The sequence below is a fragment of the Liolophura sinensis genome, chromosome 3 (assembly GCF_032854445.1).
Source record: "Liolophura sinensis isolate JHLJ2023 chromosome 3, CUHK_Ljap_v2, whole genome shotgun sequence".
NCBI classification, from domain to species: Eukaryota; Metazoa; Mollusca; class Polyplacophora; order Chitonida; family Chitonidae; genus Liolophura; species Liolophura sinensis.
The window spans coordinates 10603931-10621766 of NC_088297.1; the positions used below are offsets into that span (position 1 = coordinate 10603931).

Sequence of the window (17836 nt, forward strand, 5' to 3'; positions counted from 1 at the left end):
TTTGAAAATCGCTGTAGTATCCTATAAATATACATTTTAGTTTGAAGTTTTGACGGATGTAAAATTTCTCGAACTTGCTTCTGGGATTGGATACTGTCCTCCATTTGTGTTTGGGTGGTGCTGAGAAGTTGTCGATGTTGTCTCGTTTTATAACTATTTTGTGTGGATGTTTTTGCCACTAGACTGTGACATGGATTATATGTTTTATGTTATATTTCCTTAAAGGTAAGTCGAAGTGTTGTACTTTCACCGAATTGGTTTGATTGAGCAGTTTGGTGATACACTGATTTTGCTTGTCAATGTCATGTTATCAACAACAATGCAGACGCGGACATATAAAATGTTTTCGTGATTTCGCAACAAGAAATGTTCTCAGTAAACTAATCGTAGGTATTAGTGATGCGTAAGGAAGTACCCGATTGCGTGGTTATGTTACTGAGAAGATTGTCTGACGTGAATCGGGCAGGTGAATATTTGATTTTGGTTTCGTTTTTGTTATTTTGGTTCCTCACTGCTCGTGCGCAGTTTACTAATTGGCCGGTTGGATTATTATTTGGTTACGCCCTATAGAAGGTCTCCGGAGCATTATGGAAGAGGACTTACAGACTTACTTTAGTGTATGTCATTAGTGATTTTCCGGTGATGTAGTTTTATTAATTAGGCCTAAGTGAATCCTTTAGTGGTTTTATTTCACTCGAGGTAAACAGTAAAGGGATTGGGGATAGTCCGAGTACACTGACTGTGGGTTGAAAAATAGTTGGATACGCCATATTCGTGGCTGCTCAACCACAGTCAGAGTCGAGCAAGATTGTCTGAATGGTGTGACATGGGTAGCGGCCCCATTAACCACTCCACCTACCTCAGGCTGCTTAAATCCACATCGTAACATCTCCCCTTCCATTTGCCACACAAATTTTTTGAATGATAATCCAGCAAAGTATCGTTTCATGAGTAAAATGCCCCAGGCCATGACCTACTGTCTGTCATAGTGTCTTATGTGTAGAGCAGTAATGTGCATTTAACTGTCACAGCTGATTTGGAGTACATGTATATATGCTTGGTGGGGTCTCCTTGGCTGAGGTGGTTAGCAAACCAGCATGGTGCAGTGACCTAGGAGCCTCTCATCGATATGGTCAGTGTGAGTTCAAGTCCAGCTCATACCAACCTGCGGATGACCTTAATTCTGACTGCGGTTGTTTAAGTGAAATAATCTTGAGTACGGTGGAAACAACCCATCAAATGAATAAATAAAAATGATAGCCATGATAAGCGTATACATTTAGATGACATGCAGTATGTAGTAATTATTGTCACAGCGTCTTACATATGTACAGCAATATTAAAGTGACTGAGCAGGAAATATGGATAATGCTCTGTGATAACAGTGTATACTGTGAAGTACTGAATTTTTGCGTGGAAATAATGTTTCGCGGATTTCGCAGTCAATAATTTATAGCGAAGAACAATTCCAGTGAAAAAAATATCCAAGATTGAATCATACATTGCAAGTAGTAGTAATAATGAAGTGAAATCTTTGCCATGGTGACGGGAGTTGTGCTAAGAAAGCTCGACTGGCCATCTAAATTTTTTAACAGCAGGGAAGGTAAATTATGGCTTAAATATATACAAACTCTGGTGGGGGTTTATTCGTCTTTAGTTTGATCAGTCTTGAAAAGTGAAAAGAAAAGTAGATACCAGCACGTGCTGGCTTCTAATTAGTGTTGCTCTGATACACGCTATCCCATTGGTAATGTCTCTCCTGTGGTCCAATGAGTGAGCTTCTAACAAACTGTGAAGTGTGTGCAACAAAACAATGACCGTTTGACAGCTATGGCAAAGTTTGCCGTTTTTCTGCCCTTCTACAGAGGATGATTAAAACTGAAAACAATTTAAAGCTTGATAAAGAATGAGTGACTGGTGCAATAATGGTAAATTCATATGTTTTGCGTTGAACTGCTCTAAAGGTGACAGGTCTCTTTGCCAGGTGTTTAAAAGTGCTGATCAGTGATTAGAAAAAAAGTGACACCTGTTTGAGTACTGCTCACGGTAGGTGCGAAAGTAATCTTCTTACATAGTTATTATCCATCCCCCATTGTTTAACCTGTGATCCAGATCACGAGGATTAGCGACATCGCAGGAAGAAAAGGAGGATTAGAGCCACCGATGAAGACGCCTGTTTTATATACTTGAATAATTTCGACCATATTATATCTTCGAAAATTTTAAGATCTGTGTTTCAGTATTCTCTTAAATATGCCAAAATTAATTCCCGTAAACATATTTTTGGAGAAAATTCGCGAAAATAAATTCCAGCGAGTGATAAGTACTTTACAGTATGACATGTGGCTCATACTAAATATTGTCCCACTGACGGACATTACCATATGTATAACAGGATATTGACAGGGTCTGAGGTAACGGGATAAGTTTAGGTAGGTGTGTGTCTCGGTGTCTTTGGGATGAGACACCGTATTAGGTAAAAATTAACAAAGTACATTTCCATTTACAGTAGAGGGAAAATGAGACAAAAACAGATGATGAGACATCCTGATTTCAGATTCTGGCTACATTTATTTCTTTATTTCATTGGTGTTTTTTATGCCTTACTCAAGAATATTTCATTTACACAACTGCGGTTGACATTATGTTGGGAAGAAACAGGGCAGAGCCCAGGGAAAACCTTTTCCAGCTGTAGGTTGTTGCCTGACCTTCCCATGTATGGCTAGAGATGAAGCCGGCATAAACTGGACTTGAACTCACAACGACGGCGTTCTGGCTGTATCTATTGATAGCAGTATAGATGACACGGTAGTAAAGATGATCATTAAATGCCTGCCTGATCTGTATGGAATAATGTGACCAAGCAAGGGACGTGCATTTTGATAGTGGTATATATGTATTGTACAGTACTACATACTGTTGTTCTTCAACCTTTTTGTATCTTTGTAAGCTGTTTGTTTAAGCATATTCTGAAGGCATTTTATGTGTTGACTGATAAAATTATACTTTCTGTGTAGCTCTGAAATTGGCCCAACCAACCAAAAACCAATGTTATTTTGACCCCAGAATCTAATTAAATATGTGCCAAAATTGCACTGAAAGTTCCTTTTGTACTTGCGAAAAGGTTGAGAAATTAGGGTAGATGATATGTGGTAACATGTACACAGTAACATGACATATGGAGTGAAGCTGAATAGATTACATGGGTAAAAATTACTGTCATAGTGTCACTAACTGTATTACGTGTACAGCCTGGATGTCTTGTGTATACAACTGCAGGCCTCGACATAAGAGTATTACCACTAAGACCTTTCTGTATTCATAATGTAATATGTGAGTGTGGGGTTCCCACGCACCTTTCTACAGATTGATTTCCCTGGAAATACAGAAATGTCGTCGAAAAGAACGACCTTGACCTATATAGGGGTGATCAGACTTTCGATCTCCTGGCTGAGAATTCAGGAGAACGATTTTCCGATCCCCTTGTTCATCTTTATATCAAGGCCTGTAACAGCAGTAACATGGCTGATGCAACAGAAAAGGGCGTTACGCTTTGTGATTGCAGTTGTTCCGAGGTGCATGGCGTTGAACATTGTAGAGTTTATTTCCTTGTTGAATTACATGCAAGTCACATGCAAGGTTTATAGACATAGTTATATGACTAAGATAGGTACATGCCATCATGAGTGTCAAGAGCATGATATGTTTTTTTGTTTGTTTGTTTTTTTTTTAAGGAAATAAGGACATTCTTACCCAGTGGGTGTTTAGGACTACTTCTTGGTATATATTGGTTTCGTGTGATTGTAGTCTAAATGAGGAAGTGACGCATTTTCCGTCTGAAGTTTACATCATTTCTATGGCCTGTCATAATACCTAAAGTTGTTGTGCAGTATGTTCAGGCTGTCATATCAATTTACATACACGTATGTTCGGTGTGTAAAGAAATTAATACATTAAAATGAGGATGTCAGTAATGAAGTCAGTCATGCAAATTGCTTTGAAGAAAGTTTCTTTGCATGAAGATGTCTTGGCAATTTCTTGAATTTAACTGCTTTTATTCTTTCGAAAGGCTTTACCTACATGTTCGTGCATACTTACACATTTTAATGTATTTAAATGTGTAGGGAAACAATTTTGCGTGTATGTTTTATGTACGCAGGGGTCAAAATCATTCAGTAGGATTTAAAGGAGGTTAGGCATGAAATGTATTAGTCTAGATTCCATTTAGAAATATTCTGAAACAATGTTGTTTTTGGAAGCTGGGACTAATGCAACTGTTATATTAGTCTCAGATGAAATGTTATGGTCTCAATTTGAGGTCATCGGTTTTATGTTGAACTCTCGAAAAGTAAGGGAATGGACAAACATTTTGACCCCTGATATGTACATAGAGTAATGTGGTAAGTGTAAAACACATCTGATCTTCTGCGGCTTATGTTCTATCACGTATTGTCATGATTGTATAGTATCTGGCATCAGATCTGATGAGAGAGAGAATTATATTAATAATAATAATAATAATATCTGTACTTTTCAGAGGGTAACAAACTCCGTCAATATGACAGTATTGGTCTTCCCTGAGGCCCTCCGCTCACTCACACAACCACTCAGCAGTCACAAGGGTTATTAACAAAAAATAAATGAATAAATAAAATGACACAAAGCATTTAATCAGTTCAAAGTTATACATATATATATATAGATACAAATATAGAGATACAAAGCTTTGCTATGCTATGTGTTTGACACTTTCTGCCACTTTTGGTGCAAATTTTTAAACAATTTAACTAATTTGTTTTTCTAACTGCATTTATCTCAAATCATGACCTGTAACTTTGTCAGGACTCTCTTGCAAAATATGAACAATCTTCAGAAAGCGTTAATGGGTACATGAACACAGAAATATTGGTAAATTTAAGGTACGTGTATTTTCAGGGACTGACCTCGGTACAAGCCATTGAAATGTTCAGTGTCCTAGCGGAATCTGATTCATACATGTGTCAATCTGTTTGAGAAAATTTTAATAGGGCAAGTCATTGAACCTTAACATTGTCTAAAGCTTGGCCCAACGAAGAAAGAACACCAAGAGCAATCCTGACGTACTGGACTGGTACATATACATGACTAAAATATCAAGCATTTATGATTATACTGTAACATTTACAACGTGAGTCATGTCATCTTGCAGTACCTGTGTGTCTCTGTTTTTACACCTGAGTCACAGAATACTCATCACCATTGACCTACTTCCTTGTGTAAATGGTGAATGTAAATACAAAATTACGCCCAAGATTTGGGATGTTCCATGTCAAAGTATGTACGTGTACAAGTAGATCAATATTTAACATCATTTCACCCCCCCCCCCACTTTTTTGGTTTTTGTTTTGTTGTTCCTACAGTCATAGCAGTGCTGCATGAACATTACATAGTGATGATGTACATGTTATATGCACCTGTGGCGACAGGTGTTGTGTTAATTGTAAATTTACTGTCTGTGTTCGTGCTAAATTTCTTGTTAGATGAAATGAATATAGATGCGCATGAAATCTTTATTTCACAGAATTTTTCGTCCAATTATCATGTTGCTCTACCGTGAAAATGAAGGCACGCCTCACATAAATCACATAAAGCTTCACTGTTACATGATTGTTCATCCAACAAATCACCACGCCTTCTTTACTACATGTTTATAGTCAAACAGCTGAGCAATTAGTTGGTATTGGTGTAGATCACTTGTGTGAAAGAGTCAGGACTTACACTGTATGTTATTAATAGATCTACCCGGTAAAAGCTGAAAGCCATTGAGAAAGACTAAAAATTATCATTGGTAGAGGTGGAAGTTTGTCTTCATTTTTATCCATAATTAATCCAGAAGTAAGGCCTTGACGGCTGAAGATGAAACAATGAAGATGAAGCAATCTTAGATTTGAGTCAATAATTCAATCTGTAAATTTGGCGCTCCTTTCTGTGATTTTAGCTGAAATTCTTTGTGCATTGACATTCCCAGAATTGTTGTCTAGCAATATTTTGACCTTGTTACATTAGAAGTAAATCACTCCAACTGTTTTCTGTATAGAGTTTTAATTTTTGGTGGATATCTTCTTACACACATGACGATGATTTCACATTTGTTCATTTCTGTGGTTGTCATGTTTACCAGTTTCCCTACCTATACTATATAAATAGGTATAAGTTCTTGTAATAACACCAACAGTTTTTTGTTTAGAGTTTTCATTTTTGGTGGATACATACATACACAGATGATGTGTAGTGACTCACGTTTGCCCATTTGTGCAGTTGTCACTCCAGATAGCCATTTTCCTTATGAATATGTACTGTATAAATAGTTATGGTATTATGTCCGAGCTATACCTCAAACTGTTTTCATTTTTGGTGGACGCATTTGCCCATTTGCGCAGTTGTCATGGTAACCACGTACCTATCATCAACACTCATGAAAATTCTCCTTAGTGGTTGACTTACACTCACCACAATACTGCTGGTATTTTATACATGTCAAACAATGCATTTGTTGAGGCGTATGTTGTGTTCACCTGAACTCCTGTTGATTTGTGTTTTCCAGTTATGTTGAAGGGCCTTTGTAAGTGCATCGTTGACTTTTGTGCTGTTGTTGATGTTGCAGTGACGTGTAGGATTGAGGTAGCTGCCTGATGATGAGGCGAGAGCGAAACACCACTGTGAAGACACGGAAGGATGGGAGGAAAGATGTGGACAAAGCATCCACGGTCTCTGTAAATTCACGCAACTCCATTGAGCGGCAACGCTCACTCATCTCACGTTTCTCACTCAGAAGACTTTTCACGCCTCGAAGATACCGGATCAAGTCCAAATCCACTGCAGAGACAGAATACTTTCCGGACAGTGTCATACCTCCACTGGACAATGATGGCCAGTCGTTGCCGTCAACACCACGCGGCGAGCTTATTGAGAGGAAAAAGTCGCTGACGGAGCGAGAGTGCCCATTATGTCTCTCAGAGCAGCCCATTGAAAACTTTCCAGACATCATCACGTGTCACCACCGGTCATGCCGTGAATGCCTGCGGCAGTACTTGAAAATTGAGATCACGGAGAGTCGTGTGAACATAGCTTGTCCTGAGTGCTCAGAGAAATTCCACCCCAATGACATTAAGATGGTGCTACAGGACGAGGCGCTAATGCAGAAGTATGAGGATTTCATGGTTCGCCGAGTGCTTGTGTCTGACCCAGATTCCAGGTGGTGCCCAGCACCGGACTGTGGGTAAGTGGATGTCATTGAGAAATGTATGCCTAGAAAACCAGACTAAAATTAGTATCAAAAATATTGTTGTTTTTTGGAACTTCCAAATAGAAGTGCCGATTTGTGTTGTCACAGTAGTTTTACAACAGCATGCCCCAGCTTACGATGGTACTTCTGTTTCTGTTGGTCCCAACTGTATGAGATTTGTGTGCTTTGTCAGCAAAGGTACATGTACAGTGATGTCGTAGACGGAAGGCTACGAGCCTCTGCAAGAGGAAGAACAATATACGGATTGATGTGACTTGTTGTGTTTAATGTTTGTATAGTGTCCCAAGATACATATGAGCACCCAAACTTGGCTGTGGATATCACTGACTATAAAACGTTGTGTCTTCGTTACAGGTATGTAGTTATAGCATCAGGTTGTGCGGGCTGCCCCAAGATAAAATGTGAGCGCCCAGGCTGTGATACTTACTTCTGTTACCACTGTAAACAACATTGGCATCCGAACCAGACATGCGATGCGGCACGGGCAAAGCGCTCCCCCAACATCAGATCAGCCTCGTTGAGCTATGAGGGTGGACAGTCAAGTAAGTCTAAGAATGTGACTACATTGTGGTGGATGGGAATTTTGTACGTTAACAGTGACTTAGAGTGGGGGGAATTTCACATTTCACAAGACAATATGGACTGTCAGTAAGATTCAGTTTGTTTACTTTTAATGAGCTTTACTTTATAGAGAGTTATACTTTCCGTCAATTACTGTTTCTTTCAATTACATGTGTGGTTTCACAACCCTTGTGGAATATCAAGGAGAAAGTTTAAAAAATAAAATGTTTCAGTGTATTTGTTGCACTTCATATCAAAATGAAAATGAAATGTCTCCTACATATGTATAAGCCTGTTTGACAAATTTGTGGTAAACATCCGTAAAGTTGAATCTCTGTACTGATGTGGTTTTAGATGACATCAAGCCCTGCCCTAGATGTGGAGCTTTCATCATCAAAATGAATGATGGCTCATGTAATCACATGACTTGTGCTGTGTGCGGGGCAGAGTTCTGCTGGCTGTGCATGAAAGAGATTTCAGATCTCCACTATCTCAGGTAATATTAAATACATATACTAAAAGAACTAATGACTGGCCTACATGTATATGTACAGTGTATGCGTGCCCCTTAGTGAGAGCCTTAATTATGTTGATCAGGTGTTTGGTAAACCTCTCTCACTACAGACATCAGATGTTGTCAGGCTGTCACCACGGGGTTTAAGATGCGTGTCTTTGAGTTGTAAGGACACATAAGATGTCGGTTTAATATGCAATTTTCTATTTTTTTTCCCATCATAATGCAGCCGCCGTGGTATACTCTGATTCTTCAACCTTTTCGCACGTGCACGTGCAACTTTCAGTGCAATTTATGCATGTTTTTAATTCGATTTTGGAGACAAAACTACACTGGTTGGAACAGCCAATTTCAGGGCTTCACATAAAGTGTAAATTTATCAGTTTACACAGAATAATGCCTTCAAAATGTGCTTAAATAAACACCTTGCAAAGATGCTAAAAGGATGAAGAATTACAGTCAGTGAAATATTCTTGTATGGCTTTGATTGATAACACCAGTCAAATAAGTAAATGAATAAATCAATATGCATGGTGCACACAGTCCTTGGAACTCCTTGAAAAGTACAATTTCATTTTCAAACACTTGAAATTCCTTAAAAAATACAAATACTCCTGGAAACTCCTTGAAAATCTTAGTTTGTCCCAAACTTAAATATTGTCTGCTGACCGCCGAGTCTGTATATCGTGAGCTCGCTGATAATTCTCCCATAATCAGGGCTTCTGCTGGCACTCTGTCCTAATTTCTTTCTGGGGTTTTTAGCAGTTTTTTGCAATTTTTCCTATGAAAATAATCCATTTATTTCATGTCAAACAGCCTTATCTCAGCGAAACAACAACAACACAGTTGTATGGCGATTATTTGACAGAAATCTGCAAAGGGGGTTCAGCATTGTTGCATGTTGACTTCCATTGAATAACGCTTGAAATCATTTTTGTTAAATAACGAATGAGTATCATGGCATTTTGGGCTGATACTTTTCAATGTCTATTGTAAAACAAAAAAAAAATTATCAAGGGAAATAAGTCAAGGTAGAGTTACACCTGTAAATGAAGTTACCTACCATGAAAAATTTAAACTTTCCACTTAATAAACTATTTTTTTTTTTGGATCTGAAGTAAATTAAATGTTTCAGAATATGTGCCGATGTATAAATGTGTACGCCGTATGGTTTTTCTCCTGTCAGACTCCAATGTTGCTCCAATGTACTGATCATGATGATCTATTTAAATAACTGAATTTACAAATTAATTTCGTAATAAATTTTTCTGATAGAGGAAATTACATTTTACTAGGATCCTACAGATAGGCTGAAAAAACGGATTGATTTTTTTTTTCAAAAAACGAAAACATGCTGCCAAGCATTGGCCCATTATTTTGAGGGCAATTGTTCTAAATGTAACGTTTGATAAACTCCAGATATAGCTGGAAGAGACCAAACTGATTCTAGCAGCTACACCAAGGCAGATAAAAACGAATTACAGAAGGAGACCTACAATAGTCATGTCTACTAAGGAAGTATGGCTAAAGAAAAATGGTATTTACTACAAAATCTGATGAGTGGCTAAAGTGACTGGCTAAAAAAATATTCACCCAGAGGAAGCCCTGCATAATTACAAATGGCGTTCATTTTTTTTTACTGAGCCCTGCCCGGATTAAAGAATGTGTCACACTACACAAGTTAAGGGCAGATATTTGTTGCAAAAACAAGCGTACTATTCAATATATATGCATGCAAATTAAAACATCTATAATTCAGACTTAAAATATAGTCTATAATTTGCACCATAGTATGTTTAAACCAGCCTTGAAAAGGACAAAAAACTACTGGAAAACTCCTGAAAGCCCCTTGAAAACTCGTTAAATTTCATTTTCATATACCTGTACGAACCCTGACATTTCAGTGTGAAAATAGTTGTTAATCACAGGTCACAGCACTCAGTACCGTGTGTGTCCACCGTTAGCATCACGATGAGCGGGAACTGGTATTAGTGACCACACTGTTTTCACGCTGCCATAGCTTCTGAATTTCTGTTCTAAAATGTGAAAATCTGGCGAAAATTGAAGCCACAATTGATATAAAGAATACTTACCCTAATTGTTGCGTTAACAAGCTATGTAATACTGGGACAAAAACAATAAATAAACAAAATAAAATTACTTCATGTGTTTATATTCTTATTGACTACATATGTTTTTCTGCTTTCTTTGGTTACAGTCCATCAGGGTGTACATTTTGGGGGAAAAAACCTTGGAGTAGAAAGAAAAAGATTTTGTGGCAGTTGGGAACTCTTGTAGGAGCTCCTATAGGGATCAGTTTGGTGGCTGGTATAGCTGTACCTGCGCTAATCATAGGAATACCTGTCTGGGTGTTCAGAAAGGTGAGCTATTCATCATCCTGCAGGTGTGCCTGCTTTCTTTAGCTTGTGCAGGATTCGAATTTGGGTTCCCTTTTGCACCCACATTTTACAAAATGGCTTCAAAGGTGAAAGTTTTTGGGTGTACTGGTATTTAACCCATGCACCCTTAATTCCAAACCCTTTTGTGTGGTCTTTCTGTAGACATATCTGGAATATCAGAATTATGTCATCTAGAAGTCCTGCAGCAGGTACTGTTTACTTCTTCAACTTTCTCACATTTTGGTGTTTAATGAGGCTGGTTTTAGGCCATTATTCTGTTTAGTCTGAAACCTGAATACCTGGTTGAGGACATTCTCAGTCGTGTCAGTTATAGTGACATGTAATTTGAAATATTAAATTGTTGACGTGTTAAAACGTTAGTGGAACATAGGAGAGAAATGAGTGGGACAATTTTGAAAAAAAAACTTTTATTAAAAACATACAGGACTGTGATTGGTTTTCACCCTTCATTACATGTATTGTCCCAAATGTGTGACAGTTGATTAGGACAAGATGTATTTGGTTTTGTTTCAGATTAACAACCGTTATGAACATTCATCCAAGCACAAGCGTAACATCGCCATCACAGGAGGGGTCTCTGCCTCTATCATCGTCTCCCCCATCATTGCTGGGCTCGCTGTTGGTAAGATAGCAGTAGAATGGATATACATTACACACATTCATGTAAAAATGTGTGTATTTTCAGTGGCAGTGATCATAATTCACGCCGTCCTCGTATAAGTGAAATATTCTTGAGTGTATCGTAAAACTCCAGTCAACTCCAGTACATCACAATTCATGATCAGCACTTTAGGTTTCTGAGGAAGTCATGTTGGATTTGTTCACCTAAACACTCCAGTGTGTCCAGGAAGACATTTTTAGCTGAAAAGAAAGTGATGATATACAGTACTAGCAAGTTTCAGAATAAAATTTACGTGGAGGAAATTCCACACTGGAGTGACAATTTAAGTGTACATTAAATCAGTTTACCTGTCAATTTGATGACTCATTTGGGAAAGTTTGCTCTATTTGGGAAAGTCTTTTTCAGTAACTTGCAGAAGCTTGTCTTTCCACCAACTGTAAAAGTGACTGCCATTGTATAACTGAAAAATTTTTATTTACGTGTTTAAACCACAAACACCATTCAGATAAATATTTTGAAAAAAATATAAATTGCATGCCATGTAATAATCGTGCATTGCAAAATATTTGTATGTATTGTGTATTTTTGCATTGCATTGTGCATTTTTGCATTGTGGATTTTTGCATCGCACGTGCCCTCACTTTGCTTCGTGTTCTCTCAGGTATCGGTGTACCAGTGTTGCTGGCCTACGTGTATGGGGTGGTGCCCATTTCTCTGTGCCGCAGTGGGGGCTGTGGGGTCACCACCACTGAGGCAGGTGGGGTCAGGTTTGAGTTTGACGAGAATCAGGAAGGAAATGGAGCAAACGGTGCTTATGGTGGTGAGTCCAGCTTCAGCTACATGCACCTGTGTTTTATCAAAACATTAAAGAAAAATGAAATTGGAAATCCATCTTGTTTTTTTTGTCTGATTTTCTTTAGGAACAATTGCTGGGTCAGTCCACATTTCCCTCATATTAGGTGATTTTCAGTTTTATGTTTTTTTTTTGTTATACCCTCCAATCCAGCAACCTTAAGAGAAGATTTATTCTGCCCATGAAACAAAAATTTTCATTGGTGCAGCTTTACGTGTACATTGGGAAATCACAGTATCATTCATTTTGTCTTGTATATCTTTGTTTAGGTGACAACCAGAGTGTTGAGACAGCCCAGAATGTGGCTAACCCCAGCATTGCACCCAGCATTGGCGAGGCCTCTGTGGGGATGACCAACAGCTTGAGCGCCAGCGGAAGTCACCTGGATCGTGTTGGTATTTTGAGAGATGAGAGCGACCACGAGTCTGCCAGCAACCGGGCCATCGCTGGCTCAAGTCTCAACGGCAGTATATGTGATAGTACCTTAGGGGCTACCAGTGCTTTATACCACAACAAGTAAGTTTTGTGCCTCTGTGTATGTGATAGTACTACTTGTGCTTTATACCGAAACAAGTAAGTTTTGTGCCTCTGCATATGTGATAGTACTACCAGTGCTTTATACCGCAACAAGTAAGTTTGTACCACAGTGTATGTGGTAGTGCCTTAGATGCCACCAGTGCTTTATACCACAACAAGTAAGTTTTGTATGACAGTACATGTGATAGTACAGTACCTCAGGGTCTGCCAGTGCTTTATACCACAACAAGTAAGTTTTGTATGACAGTATAAGTGATAGCACCGTAGGGGCTACGAGTGCTTTATACCACAAGTAAACTTTGTATTAGAGTGTATGTGATAGTGATTTCTTCTTAGATGAGAATTGAAGGCCTTTATTTCAATGAGACAAAGTCTTTTTACAACATGGTACCAATATCAACAGTGGTCTTCCCTTTATTGAAAGTGAAAATGAAACTGGAAGCAATTCTGTTGCAGGATGGAGGTGCAGGCTGATGTGTCCACTAATCCTCAAATGTCAAAGCGAGCCAGTCTCAGTAGCGAGTCGGCTAACTTCAGTATCGGGGAGAAGTCGATGACTGTCTCATTCAGCGACGACGCCAGTACCCGAGCTCTTGCTGGCTCTATTGCTGGAAACAGGTATTAAAGCTTCAAGAATATTTGTGGGCCACAGTAAGGGCAGAATAGAAAAATCAGTTAGGAGCTGGTTGTTTTGAAATCAGAATAGGTTTGTGTCACCTGGATGATTTGGAGGGGCTTTTGAAGTTCATAGCACTTCTGCCAGGAAACACTCTTTGTATGTTCAGTGGGATGTGATGTTGACAGCGAATGTGGTGCTGTCCTTCTCCATTCTGTCCTATAGGGAAAGAAAAGATTAAAGTGAAACCCTATTTGTTCTAATTTGTGTGACACATGGTCTGCTCATTTTAGCCAATATATATATATATATATACATATATATATATATATATATATAATTGTAGCAGGACTATTTAGTTGCTTTTTTTTCCAACATGGTTAAACCATCTAATGAACAACATAATCATATCATTACTTTTCTGGTAAACAAAAGTAATATTCTAATTTCAACACTACTAATATCTGTCCCAAAAATTAGAATTAGGGTATGCATGGGTACAAAGACTGAAACTATCTGAAAATATTTTTAACTTTTTCATCATGAAATTTAAATTAAATGTTAAATGCTTGGATGGCAAGGTTTCCTACACCTTTATGTTTACATGTAGCTGTGAATAAAATTTTGTGATGTGGGAAGGTTTGCCAGCAAACCTGTGGATGATCATGGGTTTTACCAGCCTGGTTTCTTCCCACCATAATGGTGGCCACTGTCATAGTAGTGAAATATTCTTGAGTATGACATAAAACACCAATCAAATAAATAAATAAAAATCTGACGTCAAGCATGACCAAACACAAAATTTTCTCCTTTTTCATTCCGAATATTGTTTCTTCTGCTTGTTTGACAGAGACAAGGACAGCCTGTCACTTATCTCCCCTTCATTTGAAGTCCAGGTGGATATTGTGACAGGTTCCCGTGGCCGCAATAACAGCGGGAGCAGTTACGCTGCAGTGGCTGACAAAGCCCACCAGAAGGTGCTGTGTGACCAGAGTTCGCCTACTTCTACGCGTAGCGTGAACTTTGCCGTGGATGATGTGAGGACGCCCCATGATCGCTGCAGGAAGTGCAAGCGCTTCAGCGTTAGCGTGGGGGAGCGCATCAATGAGCACACAGACAAGGGTCAATCTGACAGCATCAGCATGCAGAGCTTTCCCGGCTCCTGTCTCAAGAAGCGCCACCCCTTTGACAATGTCAGTCTGCCGTCGTCGTATGATGGCGCTGCGACAACGGACAGCAGTCACAAGGCCACGCCACGCACCAGCCCTTCGTGTGACAGCATGGACTGTGCTGATGGAGCGGTGGCGACACCCTCAAGCCTGACGCAGGTCGAGAGTGACCGACCCATCATCGGGTCATCGGTGAACGCACGCGGCTTCACAAATGACACACTGACGATTGACGAGAGCGTGGAGATGGGTTTGGGAAGACACACCGAGGAGGACGACGGAGGCTGTAGACCTTCACCGTTACGCCGACGCAGCTGCGAACTGGCCATGCAGCAAGGTCGCCTGTCACCACACATGTTGGAACAGAAGGTCAGTCCTAACGCCATCCATGTACTGACACTCCACCCCTTTCTGTCCCCTTCCCCAGCCCCTATTCCTACTCTCCTCTGCACACATTGCCTTGTGATTATATTTTTGGAACGTTGTAAATTTTTCTAAAAGCAAGACGTATTTTTACCCATTTCTTACATATCATATAAAATGTGTGTGTTTGATATATAAGCCTATTTCCAGTTCGCCCATATACATATATGTGTGTGTATATGTGTATCCAAGGCACAGACTGCATTCATTGGACCCTTCAATCAATGTTAATGTATGTGTAGTACTGTCAGGGAATTGGTTTTTGAACGGGGCAACACGTGATTTTTGTGAACGGGTAAATTCTGATGTAGAGCTATAGTTGTCACAGCTGCAGTGCCACAAGGGCAGCACAACCCCCAGGGCGACACTACCCATGACAGGCACCACTCAGACCTCTGCACACCATCTAAGGGCCACACAGTCTCAGTAAGGACTTTGTATCATACTAAAACGTTCATAGATGGTTTTGTTCCAACTATGAACCCATGGCTAGTCTGTTAGCTGAAGCAGGGCTGATGGAACCCCAGAGAATCATTGAAAGTCATGGAAGTTTAAAATTAACATTTCCAGGCCTTGACATTTTCGTGCAGGGCCTTGAATTTCTTTGGATGTCCTGGAAATTGGTTAAAATAACAAAAATACGTTCCAAACTGTTTGTAGATAGCTTGTTTTAGCTTTGGAATTCTTGACATTCAATCCCAGCAAGATTTAAACCAGTTATGTCGGTTACACATCATAGAACTGAAAACTTCTGAGAAATGGACAAGTGGTTAAATGTCCACCAAAAAGTTTGAAGCACCACACTGTGCTGAGTGCCAATTCACCCTGGTAGAAAAAGGTTTGGGAAAAGTCATGGAGTTCTATCAAGAAAAAGATCCCTTATTTTGATGGATTTTTTTACGGTATTTGGTACAAATGAGACCATGTACATCTGGTTCTGTCTGCACCGATATGTCATGTGGACTGACGTGAGCCACATGTATAACAGTTATGTCTTTTATTTGCAGCTTTTAGTGATGCGTTAAGTCGATTGCAGATGAACTTTTGTTGAACTGACAAAACAAAGCAGTTCGAAATAATAATTCCATTTATCTTGTTGGTTTAAGGGTATTGTATTTCTAATGCTTTTAATGATATTCCCGAAAGGTCAAAACTGATTTCTTGATGTGTGCATATATCCATATAACTGCGCAGAAGAGGAAAGTACAAATGATCGTGAGCGTTCTCCTGATAGTTTATACATGTACATTCAAACACACTGTACTCGGTGTAAGCTGACACAAAACTTTCCTGTTGAGATGCCTTCAAGCCATGTAATTTCCAAGAGAGATTAGGTATCATTGAAATCTTGATCATGTGCTTCGGGTCAGTCTGTGTAAACTGTACTTCACAAGTCCTAAAACCAGTGCTGATTTCTTTTAATCTTATATTATTATTTTATTATTCACAGTTAATTCATTCAAATGTACAGTTACAAAGAGAGGATAGAAGTCAACAAAGTCACTTGGAGGCAACCGGTTCCAGTTTTTCAAGTTGTATAAAGAAGTTACATTGTAAGCCAGGCTTAAATCTTAATATTAGTATCTTCATAATGCAAAGCCCTGATTGTTCAAAATTATATTGAGATTTCCATGTAATACCAGATTTAATTTTATGGCAATTCTTCAGTTTTGTACTTGGCACAAAAATAATTATGTAACAGTATATTTATTGTGAACTAAATCTGCTGCTACTCCATTTTGGTCTCTGTATTGTACCGGTATTGGTTGCTGGGTTTTGTCAAAATCATAAATATATAATATGACTTAATACCGTTATCAGTAGTACACATGGGAGCAACCGGTCCCTGTGCAACAGTTATTATCGGGCTTAAATCTTAGTACCCTTTCCAAGGCACACTGTTCACGTGAATTATTGAGTGTTTTGAGTGGTTTTTCAGGCTGAATGTGCGCCTAAGTTAATACTCGGATTCTGCTTCTGTATGTGTGAAGCAATTTCTGGTGCAAATGTTTGAAGCCAAGGGAGGTAACCACACTTTCTGGAGATGCTTAATTTGTACTTGTGCCTTGTCCCAGTAATGCATCCATTAACATTCTTCATTAAAGGCCTAACTGCTTGTCCATTTAATTATAGTTATGAAACATTTTGCACATGTACAGAAGCTACTCCCACTTAAGCTAATTCTCAAACAGTCTTTGTGTTCGAGGAACAATACTTGGATGTTTGTTCCGGTTGAGACTTCACAAATTTGAAAAAAAAAATGGGAACTGTATCTCTCCTGACAGGCTAATACTTGTGAAGTACATGTAAGTGTGTTTCCACGTTATTAACAAGTGAACACACTAAACCCCGGAAAAAGTAAGCATCATATACACAGTTTAGCTTTCATGTTAAATATCCAAATGCTACATGGGTTGGAACATAAAATTGACAGAAAGCTAAGCAAAAAAAAAACAGGAAGTAAGGTTCATGAGACACACACTTGAAAACTAGTGTATTTTCTTTCTAAAGTGGGTTAAATGCATGTAAACGTTTATTATTTCCTCCCAGCATAATGCTGGCGGCCATAGTAGACGTAAGTGAAATACATGTATTTTTAAGTACGGCGTGAGACACCAATCAGATAAATAAATAAATGAATACTTGAAGTGAACTACCTGTCAAAGTGAGATTTTAAATAATTTTTCCTGTAATGTGAACAGCTTCCATGATAGGAGTGGAGATGACAGAAGGCAGCTCTTGAACAGCTATAGGCTTGTTGTTCATGGTTATTTTATGTTTATATGATATTGGTCCACATTGGTCGGGATTTTATTACAAAGGCGGTACTTATTAC

General features: G+C 38.9%; 1 protein-coding gene across 1 annotated transcript; it reads left to right on the forward strand.

The window, feature by feature from the left end:
• Positions 1 to 90: 90 nt before the first annotated feature.
• LOC135463643 (E3 ubiquitin-protein ligase RNF19B-like) lies at positions 91 to 15571 on the forward strand. The gene is made up of 10 exons (XM_064741005.1): positions 91 to 225; positions 6644 to 7258; positions 7640 to 7827; positions 8201 to 8342; positions 10579 to 10741; positions 11294 to 11402; positions 12064 to 12222; positions 12525 to 12771; positions 13249 to 13410; positions 14259 to 15571. Exons 2-10 carry the CDS (start codon positions 6672 to 6674, stop codon positions 15073 to 15075), a joined length of 2574 nt encoding a protein of 857 aa, XP_064597075.1. The 5' UTR covers positions 91 to 225; positions 6644 to 6671; the 3' UTR covers positions 15076 to 15571.
• Positions 15572 to 17836: the final 2265 nt, after the last annotated feature.